At 37.0% G+C, this 10,939-nt stretch overlaps 3 protein-coding genes across 3 annotated transcripts in view; 2 read left to right on the forward strand and 1 right to left on the reverse strand.

Annotated features, from left to right (window-relative positions):
- Positions 1 to 1,012: 1,012 nt before the first annotated feature.
- LOC111461136 lies at positions 1,013 to 2,794 on the forward strand. The gene has a single exon (XM_023104631.1). The coding sequence runs from the start codon at positions 1,013 to 1,015 to the stop codon at positions 2,792 to 2,794; it is 1,782 nt and encodes a 593-aa protein (XP_022960399.1).
- A 647-nt stretch (positions 2,795 to 3,441) lies between these two features.
- On the forward strand, positions 3,442 to 6,634 carry LOC111461229. Its single transcript, XM_023104748.1, has 7 exons — positions 3,442 to 3,880; positions 4,038 to 4,107; positions 4,289 to 4,344; positions 4,438 to 4,513; positions 4,620 to 4,656; positions 5,676 to 5,790; positions 6,153 to 6,634. The coding sequence occupies exons 1-7, from the start codon at positions 3,600 to 3,602 to the stop codon at positions 6,385 to 6,387; spliced, it is 870 nt and encodes a 289-aa protein (XP_022960516.1). The 5' UTR covers positions 3,442 to 3,599; the 3' UTR covers positions 6,388 to 6,634.
- A 1,518-nt stretch (positions 6,635 to 8,152) lies between these two features.
- Positions 8,153 to 10,939, reverse strand: part of LOC111460623 (cationic amino acid transporter 9, chloroplastic-like) — a 5,739-nt gene continuing 2,952 nt past the window's right edge. Inside the window, exons 3-8 of the mRNA XM_023103826.1 lie at positions 10,561 to 10,737; positions 10,205 to 10,429; positions 9,947 to 10,123; positions 9,633 to 9,857; positions 8,825 to 8,914; positions 8,153 to 8,475 (exon numbers count right to left, since the gene is read on the reverse strand). Coding sequence (XP_022959594.1) covers positions 8,350 to 8,475; positions 8,825 to 8,914; positions 9,633 to 9,857; positions 9,947 to 10,123; positions 10,205 to 10,429; positions 10,561 to 10,737 — 1,020 coding nt within the window. The 3' untranslated portion in view covers positions 8,153 to 8,349. The remainder of the gene's footprint in view (positions 8,476 to 8,824; positions 8,915 to 9,632; positions 9,858 to 9,946; positions 10,124 to 10,204; positions 10,430 to 10,560; positions 10,738 to 10,939) is intronic.

The raw sequence follows: 10,939 nt of genomic DNA on the forward strand, positions 1-10,939 counted from the left end.
GTTTTTTTTTTTTTTTTTTTTTCTTAATACCTTTTTTATTAGCTTTATTTATTTAGTTTAGTTTAGTTTTGTAGTAGATTTATGGGCTTATTTTTGTTATTTATTACACATTTATATGATTTTTTTAATATCAAAATTATTAAATTTTTAATAAATCAAATGGGTAATAAAAAAATATTTTTTTTATAATAAAAGAGAGCGGTGAAATGAGATGTCGAAAGGTGAGCTGATATACTTTGGTCTAGGAAAAAACTCGGTTAACAACTAACTTAGGTGGTTGTTGATAGACGACAGCTCAACTATTCGAGCACATTTTTTCTTTCGATGATGTACCACTTTGGTACAAATAAGCTAAAGTGACCTCTACGTTTTGTGTTTTAACTCAACTGATTAAGATACTTGACATATTGTCATGATCATGTTACTATTAGTTGACTTGTGATATGACTAACAAATTAGAGGTTTTTATCTCTCTATCTTCATTGTTCGTCACTCACTTGTCTGCATTTTTCTTGGCAGTGGATTTTGCGATTGTGCGGCACTCACTTCTCAACACCAAGTGAGTCAAGTTGTATTCACACTTACTTCTCAACACCAAGTGAGTCAAGTCAATTTGTATTCGCACTCACTTCCCGAACACCAAGTGAGTCAAGTCAATTTGTATTCATCACTTAGGGTCAGGAAACTAGGCAACACAACAGTGTATTCATCACTTAGGGTCAGGAAATTAGGCAACACAACAGCTTAAGCAGTATACAAGGGAGAAAACAAAAAAAATAAAATATTAATAAATAAATAGATAGGAGAATTGATGGAAGATGTAAATTGGAGAAAAATAAATTGGTTAATTTTCAACGAAACGGTTGCAATAATGAGTGTTTGAATAATTGAAATCAGCATAAAAACTTTACCTTTGTCTTCAACTCTCCCTTTGTTCACCAACCACATTTTTTTTCCCCTCAAATCTCCAAATCCCAATTCCCAATTCCCAAGCTCTACACCAACCTCATCAATGGCGTCTTCAGCTTCCACCCCTTTGACCGAACCCCGTGTTCCTCCTTCTCCGCTTCCACCTACTCCTTCGTCTCACCAACGCAAGTCCTGCGCGCAATTCCTCTCCAAATCTCTCTTCTTCTGCATTCTCCTCCTCCTCCTCCCTCTCTTCCCTTCCGAAGCGCCGGATTTCGTCAACCAGACTTCTCTCTCCAAATTCTGGGAGCTTTTTCACCTCTTGTTCGTCGGCATTGCTGTTTCGTATGGTCTCTTTAGCAGAAGGAGCATCCAGGTCAGTTTAGACGAACCTCGATTCTCCAATTTTGAAAACTCACAGTCGTACTTGTCTAAGATGTTTCACGTCGCTCCGATTTTTGAAAATGTTGACGATTTGAGTGCTTCTGATGAGAGGAAATTAAGTGAAGTTTCGTACATTAAGCTGAATTCTGGATCCGTGAACGAGTTTGGAGATTTCAATGCTCCGCCTCGCGAACAGGAAAAACTTCATTACTCCGTTCTCAAAAAAAGGTACGAAAATTCTCATGAATTGATTGATACTGATAATGTCGGTCATGCTTGTAAATCGAGATATAATCGGGATGGATCTGTAGTGTTAGTTGCTGAAACAAATCGTAGTTCTAGTGAATGGATGGAATCAGAAGCCATTGTTGATTATAAACCTCTAGGTTTGCCTGTTAGGAGTCTGAGGTCGAATCTTACTGAACCCGATCTGAGGCCGAATCTTACTGAACCCGATGATGTCGAATTGGATAGTGGTGATGAATCTTGCTTGAGTTCTAAAAGTTCATCCAGTAGCTATGAGAATGATTATGAAAGAACAAGTGAATTTGGTGATAATTGTTGTACGAATTTGGAGGAGAAGTTTGATGAAGCTGTGATTTCATCATTGTCCCCATATCAATTGCGTGAGAAATTTGGAAAGAAGGTTATGAGAGATAGAGGAGCTGGAAATGCTGTTCTTCACCCTTCCCATTTTAGACCTCCCTCCATTGATGAAGCTCAGTTTGAATCACATAAAGAACCTAGGCCTCTTCGTTCTACTCTGTCTCAGCCACCACCACAAACTAGTTCCTTCTCTCCGCCATTGTCATCAACGACAAGAACGCATCGTAAAATGTCGTCGCTCGGCGATATTTCCTCTAAGTTATTGCATTCTCAACAATACAGTATGAGATCTCTGTCTGAAAACAGTAGAGGGGGCTCTGAAGACCCTCTGATTGAGCTAGAAAATTCATCTGATTTCAATGGATCCACAGTAAGTTCCCCACATTTAGACCAGAGTTTTGCAAGTATTCCGAAAATCTTATCCCGGGGAAAATCTGTTAGAACAATTAGAGCAAATGCAGTAACAATGGAGGAAGCGATCAACCAAGAGATCAAAAACCAAGTTGAGAATGATAACAATACAAGAGAAGATGGAATGCGACATGGGCGGCCTAGTATTGTTAACCCGAATGCTCGTAATCCAAATCGTTTGTCGAAGACGACATTCTTGGGGATTGAGAAGCAGAAGGAAGACACTGAGAGTCTACTCACAGATGATGGTAAAGACCAGTCTGAGAGGGAGGATGAAACTATTTTTGGAAATTCAGATGAAGAAGCTGCTTCAAGCATGGCGGGAGATTCGGAATCGGGGGCGCATGAGGTCGACAAGAAAGCTGGGGAGTTCATAGCCAAGTTTAGGGAGCAAATACATCTTCAGAGGATGGCTTCAGCAGATAAAAGATTGAGAGGAGGATGGGGTTCATTCAGCAGCACAAGCAGCAGCCATTTCAGTTGATTCGCAAAGGCTTTTACTCTTAAAATGGCCTTCTAAGCCCTTTATACATTCAAGGTTAAATATGTAATTTGGACGGTACGATATTATCATTTTTTTATTTTGTTTTTTTTTTAATATTTGAAAGTTTCGATGAGATCCCCGTTCCTATCTCCCTCCTCGTCGAAAAGATAATTGGTATCTTATGCATTGAGTTATGTTCGTATCGATAGAATATTTATATTGACATTACACAATAACAATCGAAGTCCACTGTTACCAGATATTGTTCTCTTTCAATTTTCCTTTTTGAGTTTTTTTTGCAATGTTTTTAAAACGGGTCTAGGAAGAAATTTTCATAATTTCTCCCTTTTATAAACATTGTTTCGTTCCCAACCTAAATTTTTAAATAAAAATGATTAAATTTTATTTGGGAAATGATAATATAAAAACATATTAAATCTAGAATATTTATTAATTCTTAAATTATTTTTATAATTTTGGATATCTTGGAGTGGTATTAAAAATTACTTCTCAAACCAATTAAATTTAAAAGTAAAAAAAAGAAAAAGAAAAAGAAAAAGAAAAAGAAAAGAATATATATATATATATTGGATCAAATTTTATTATTATTATTTTTATTTATTTATTTATTTATTTATATCAAATTATTATTTGAAACAATCACGGTGTAGCGGCGTTCTTCAGTAATCTTCTGTTCTAAAGCCTCGAAGGATCAAATCTATCTCATAGATTGTTTTCATTCTGAATTCTGGGCTACCGAAGACCAAATTTCTGTGATTTCGGTGATTTTCCTTCACATCTTGAAATGGACAAGGTTGCAGAGGAGGTCGATCGGGTCAAAAATGAGTGGAACGACGCTTTCCATCAGACTCTTGACCGGATTAAGGCAATCGAATCATACAAGAAACAAAGTGGATCGACGGACACGAATTCGCTCCCGAGATTGAATGCTTTGGCTCAAGATGGTTTGAATCTGCTGTCGTCGTTGGAATTCAAGCTCGATCTTCTTGCGCCTCAACTGCTCTCTGATTCTGAAGTCGAGGCTGCTCAATCTCTTCTCGAATCTTGGAAAAACCAATCCCACAAGTAACGAATCTAACTCCTACTTTCTGATTCCTGTGGAAGAGGAGTGGAATTACTGGAATCGCTCCTTTCTGTAATTCTTCGGCGATGAAAGTGATCGGTGATTGTCCTTTGGTTGTAATGAGTTTTGTTTTTGCAACTTCGTGTGTATTTGTTTCAGTTTGCGGTCGAGTCTGAGAAATGCCAATATGCAAGCGAAAGCCAACATGAGAAAAGCTGCTCAGGAGGAGGTGATTAATTCCAACTGGTTTTGTTAAATTGTGATGAACAGTTTCTGATTAGCCCTAGTTTTCTGAATGATCAAATGCGGTATTTCTCCATGATTTCCTAAATGTGAAGATTTATATAAGATTCCATTACTTCTTCAAAGTGAAAATTTACAGTGTGCTCAGAATTTTGGTGAATTTGCAGAGAGAACAGCTTCTTGGTGGAGGAGAAGAGTCCACAATTCGCAGACGGAATTTACAGTTTGTTGTCAAAACTTAAACGTTTTGAGAAGTTTTATCTAATTCTTTCTTAAAACTGTCTTATTGAACTTCGTTGTTTCTCTCCTTTTGCAGAACTAAGGCTGGAATGACATCTGCTGCCGAAAGCATCACCGAGAGCCTTCGCCGAACCCGTCAGCTTATGGTTCAGGTCGGTTTCTGGTGTTTTCTGTTCTATTTACTTTGTGATCTTGATTGAATTTTAAATTTTCTTTCTCTTAACAATGGAATGTTCTTGTATATCTTATTATCTGTAGGAGGTGGAAAGAACTGCAAGCACAATTGAGACTTTCGGTACGTTTATGAAAATCTGCGTATGTCATTTGTGTTCCGTTTCGAGTCGATTAGTCAGTTTTACTTTGTTCAGTGTGTTCAATTATATCTTGATGGTAGAGATTACAAAGCAAATGAACTTGTAAGAATATGCTGTAAACCATGTATAGCAGTGGCAGCCATGATCATATCTTAAGCTAAGCAATAAAAGGGAAATTCCACAGTTGTAGATTTTATTCATTCCCTCAGTTGACAAACTGGAAACTAAGACATAACTTAGTGTTTATTTATACATGAAAATCTTTGTTTAGCATTTAATATGAGTAATTACCATCTCATATAGTGATCTAGAACTACATTAGTCATCTTGATCCTAGGGAAATGATAAGGAAATGAATGAGGCAACTTGGATCTATAGTCTTTTCATTCATTTGTTACGTGGACTGGACCGTCGGGAAACCCAGATTAAATCCGATTGTTCTGCTGTTTGCTTAGGCTAGGACTAGTTATGTAAGCATAGTTTAGAAATTTATGATATGTATGCAAGCCAAATTATGACCATGATGTCTTGCCGAAGGAGTTGTCGCCCATTACCAAGAATAGGAAAAGAAATGGATAGAGTTCGAGTCATAACAACTCAAAGCAAAGAATCGAAATATATACCAAGCTCCAAACCCTTTTCCAGGACTCCTCAAATACTAAGATAGATCTTGCTTTCCTTTCAAGCCCAATGAAGCAAATAGCGGTAAGGATTATGCCTTGTCGAAGGAGTTGTCGCCTATCACGTAATGGGGATTCATAAGAACCTCTTCCATTATAGCACGACGAGGATTATCGTGTATAGAGCACCAAAACAGGGGATTTAAAAGATGGTCCTCAATGATGGGACATTTTTAAGCTGTCATGATTTCTTAGTTTAGACTAGATTTTTTAAAATCATATGATAAAGCACCAGCAGATGGTACTGTTTCTCTGAATGATTTCATGGAACTGTGGTCAACAAGTAGAGCTTACTTTACATGTTTATTTGGCTTTTACAGAGGAATCGACTGGAGTGTTAAAGAAGGCTGAGAGTGAATATAAGGGACACCGCTCGTTGTTAACACGAACCAGAAACTTACTTTCCACAATGCAACGGCAAGATGTAATGGACAGGTAAATAGATGATTACTTGCAACCCCTCTAAATAAAAGTTCTTTCATAGGTTAAATTACAAATCAATTTGATCTTAACTATGATGATTATATCGATTTAGTCCATAATTTTAAAAAGCTTTAATTGTTTTCTGAATTTTTGAATTTCGATTCTATTTCGTCTTTATTGTTAACAGTGTTTGAGTAGAGACCGATGTTGTTCTGTACAACATGATGGATATATAGAAGAAATTGACTATAAAATAGAATGATAATCTAGAAAATATGATTTGATACATTGCTTCAAATAGATATTCATCCAAGTTTTAGAACTAAATTTGTAATTCAACCTCCTTTTATGCTAAAAAAATCTTAAAATGACAGGATCATTCTGGCAGTCGGATTTTTCTTTTTCTCTCTTGCTGTTCTTTATGTCGTCTCCAAACGTATTGGGCTACTGAAGTTGCAGAGGATGGCCACTGCTGCCATCAAAGCTGGGATGGTCAAGCAAGCAAACCAAATTCCTAGAGATGGTGGTAGGAATCCAGTTCAAGCCAACGAGGATTTAATTCACAGAGTTGCAGAGCCACAGGAACGACGTGTTTGGGATGAACTTTGAAGCGTTGTATACATTGGGATATAAGGGATATGGTCAAATTGCATATCTCCAGAGTTATATCCTTTTCTGGCCACAGTTTTGAAGTATAACATTTCGACCATGGTTTCCTGTGTAGTAAAATTCCGAGTTCAGTCTGAAAATGATTTAAACAGTGTACTTGTGTGGGAAAAACTACCCATTAAAGAAGACACCTTTTTGACTGTGTTAGACAACATTAGTAAATATTCTTTGTGCAAGAACTTTAAGCCGGCTATTTTCTTCTCCACCCTATACACCACTTGTCACAATCCCACTCTTGATGACAGCGGACTTGCGATTGTGCAGCACTTACTTTCCAACGACAAGTGAGCTAAGTCAATTCGTTCCTACGTCGTCTACGACCAAGCGACGTATGCTTGAGCCTCTAGCCTCGATTTAAGAGAAGGTTTTAGAAACGAGGGTAGAGAGAGATTTTTGAAGGAGACGTTATATAAGCAAGCAAGAGAGTAACGACGACTCACAGTATATAACCTTGGGTAGGAAGATAACTCATTTGAAACATAAATATTTTGGATTCACAAAAAAGACCAATTGAGCTTCTTCAAACAAGGAGCTGGGTTCTAAGAGCTAATTCATTTTAGTCTTTAACTCGCGCTTGAGGACAATAAGATAGGGAAGGAGCGAAGCAGTGAGACCAATAGAATAGGTTCAGGGGCGAAGCCAAGCCAAGCCAAGCCACTTTCAAGAAGGGAAGGGAATAGAGGTTCAGGTTTCGGAGAAAGAATATGCTTTACCTTGTTCAACCCGGCGAATGAGCGAAGCCATGAGACCGATAGGGAGAGGAGTTCAGTCCTATTGATTCAAACACAAGGTAAAGAAGTAGCTCTTTGATTGAAACACTCTTCTCCTTCTCGGTCTCATTGCTTCGCTCCTTCACCTATTCTGTATGGTCTAATTGAGGATCTTTTTTAGTTCATCCAAATTGAACTTTTGTAAGAAAGATTCATTCGACTCAATTCCTTGCAGCTCAATCACCTATTTTATTGGTCTCACACTGATTCTAACGAGGACAGCCAGACTACTATAGCGAGTCTAGTAACTCATAAAAGATATTGACACATTGCTACAAGGTCCCAATTTGCCCCTTTAGAATCATTGATTGGTTTGTTTGGTTTACATTTGGCTCTTGGTAGAGATAGTTGCACCATGATTATTAACAGGTGCTTGTGAGTTTGGTTCACAATTCTTGAACCAATCACCTCTTTATAATCATCCAATTCTTGAACCAATATAGATATTTACATTATGTTTGGTTCGTTTGGTTTACATTAGGGTTTTATTGTCAGCAAGTTGAACTCAAAAAGCAAACTCAAGCTTAAGGTAGGTTGATGCTGCTGCTCAAAGTTTAAGTTGACGTTGAAAAGCTTAAACTAAGACTCAACATAGAATCTCAAACAAGAGACATTGTCTCCATGATCCTAAAATACGAAGCTTTCCTTTCCAAACATGGTTTAAGTTTGCATGTCATGAATCTCTTAAGGAGGTTCTGTTCATACTTTCTTGTGGAATGGGTCAGATTTCAAATGAGGAATTAGTTTTCCTACATCGAACTTACCTACAAGACAAAGACAAAGGTTTTCACGACAATAAATATTCTTAGAACGAACCCTTCTACTAGGGTTACACAATATACACCGACCTATCTCTACACTAAGCGAATTAGCAAATAGAGTATTCAAGAATTCACTACTTGCAATTTGATTTTATTAGTGTACCTATACTTTCATGCATCAAGAATTGTCATATTTTATTTCCATAAAATACACTTATAATGTAACAATATACTCTACAGCGAAACCATTTAGCCATTGTACTGCTACGGGTACTACACTGGTACACAAGGTGTTTGATGACCAGACAAATATCATTCTACTATACGACACGCATGATATGACTACAACATTTATTAAAACAATTAAGCTTCTATCCTTGAACCCGAAAATAAACCCCCGAACCTTCTGGATTAGCGTGAAACTGCCCGTAAAATGCATAGACGATTACTGTAATAATACTGACCACCACAAATCTAACCCATGCTTCTTGGTGCAACTGCAAAAAAAAAAAAAAAAAGAAAAAAAGAAAAAAAGAACGTTGGTCAACTAACTAGCTCAGCCATACTTCAACCGTTGTATTTTCTTCTTTATAGTCTCTACATTTCCTTAAAAAATTTCGTTGACGTCTGACACTAGTTCAAATCTATTTTAAACCCAACACTTGATATGCTACATGTGGATTCAAAAAGTTCATACCGCAGACATTAACAAAATATGTAAATGAACAAAAGGCATAACTATAATACGCTTCTAATAAAAAGGTATTTTCGTGAAAAATTTAGGAACTAAAGAAAAAGTTTAAACAACGAAATAATTTGCACCGTAAGGTATATAGATGGTTGTACCTGAGCAAATAGGAACATGTTGAAGAATATGCAAAGAGCCGGCACAAAGGGAACTCCAGGACAGGGAAATCCTGGCACATCCCCATGGACCTGAGAAAAAGGGCAGTGAAAAATGAGTTATAGAAGTAGAAAAATGAAACCCGGCGCATTTCTACAAATTCTCAGAATAGAGCTTCCCAACACTTGCAACTGTAACTACCAGATCAAAAGCTAGCAGACCAGAAGTACAGAAACAAAAAAGATATTGCAAATACCCCAATTTTATTCTCGGGAAAGGTAGCCGATATGTATAATAAACTAGTTGAGTTTCAGTCATGAATGTAGTTAGAGCCAAATCATGGATAAACTTTAAGCAACAGTAGAAGAAAGACAACGTTCACAATTGTTATCCTAACGTGTATCATCCGAATGGAAAATACCCTTTGAATAAGATCAATTTAGTATTACATTTGACAAATGAAGGTGGACAAAATTAAGTGAAGAAATGTAATCAGAAGATCCTATCAAGAAAAGATTAGGATCAACGAAGATCACAAAGATCGGAATTAGAAGCAGTAGTTCACACTTTGATCAATTAGAAAAATGGTTCATTGGTTAAAATATTTTTCAAATAATCAAGTTTCAAATCCTTTCATACTGAAATTTCCAATCGTACGATTAGTAGTTTTTCTCTATAAAATAAACATCTCTTACCAATTTCCATGCCTACAAGAAAACTGAATACTCTTCAAGAGAAAATAAGAAAAAGAGAGAATTTGTTCTTTGTGCCTATTATCAAAGCTAGAGCTAAAAAGATAATTGTACTCACATGGCGAAAATGAAGAGCGATGGCTGCAAGTAATGCAAAAACAGCAGCTACAATAGAAACCCATGGCCAACCAACCCGGTAGAATAATCCAGCACCAAAACCACAGCAAGCAACTACCACAAGACAGATGACACCTTCTCGCCAGGTTGAAGAAGACACCTGACTGGCTGTTCTGTCTTTCCAACGCAGGGTGACAACACAAGCCGAGACAACAGAGTATCCAGTCTGAATCCAACAGCAACAAATGGAGCTCAAGTGTTGCATAAAAGGCTAATTAGCAATACGAACTTAGAAACGAAGATAAGCCAACATACCAAGGTGCCAACTGAAAGAATACGAGAGAGTGAGTGAATATTGAATAGTCCAGCCAACACGCCAGCTACAATACCAACCCAGACTTGAGAAGTGATAGGAGTGTGGTGTTTGGAGTCCACTTCAGAAAAAAAAGAAGGCAGCAAACCATCTCTCCCAAGCCCAAGATATAGACGAGACTGTTTTGCACACCCCATCAATTGGCATAAATACAAAATGTGAAGTAAACGCAAATAGTTATTGAGTCTGAAATAAATCACCTGAACATAAAGACCAACAAGAAGGGTCGTTGTAAGTCCAGCAATAGCACCAACGCTTATCAAGAAAGAAACAAATTTCAAGCCTTTGGATGTAAAAGCTTCAGCCAAGGGAGCATCTTCCCCAAGAAGATAATAAGGAACCATTCCAGTAATCACTAAGCAGACTCCAATATATAGAGCAATGCAAATAAGAAGACTTCCGATTATGCCAATTGGTAAATCCCTCTGAACGGAACAATATTAAAAAGGAAAAGTCAGTTGCTTTAAATCTTACGAAGTTTATGCTACTATTTGAAGTTACAAAATTGAGTGAATCGTGGTACTCAAACATAAAGGGAAGCAACTTAGTTTAATACCCTCGGACTTTTTGATTCTTCGGCTGAATTTGCAACTGCATCGAAGCCTACATATGCGAAGAATACTACAGTAGCTCCAGTTAACACTGATTGGAAACCATTTGGAGAAAAAGGAGACCAATTTGAAACATCAACCTCAAAAGCACCAGCAAAGATGACACACACGACAATGATAACCTGCAGACAAGTTCAACTTCAAACGTTCATTACATATATTTTTCATTCTCATCAAACCTTTTTCTAGTCATTGATTTTTTTAACAAGAGACAAAACCTTCCATTGATAAAATGAAACGAGAATAATGCTCACAAACGATACAAACTCCACAAGGGAGTGAAACAAGGAAAAAAAAAAAAAAAAAAAAAAAAAAAAAAAAAAA

Source organism: Cucurbita moschata, unplaced genomic scaffold, assembly GCF_002738365.1.
Source record: "Cucurbita moschata cultivar Rifu unplaced genomic scaffold, Cmos_1.0 Cmo_Scf00024, whole genome shotgun sequence".
Lineage (NCBI taxonomy): Eukaryota > Viridiplantae > Streptophyta > Magnoliopsida > Cucurbitales > Cucurbitaceae > Cucurbita > Cucurbita moschata.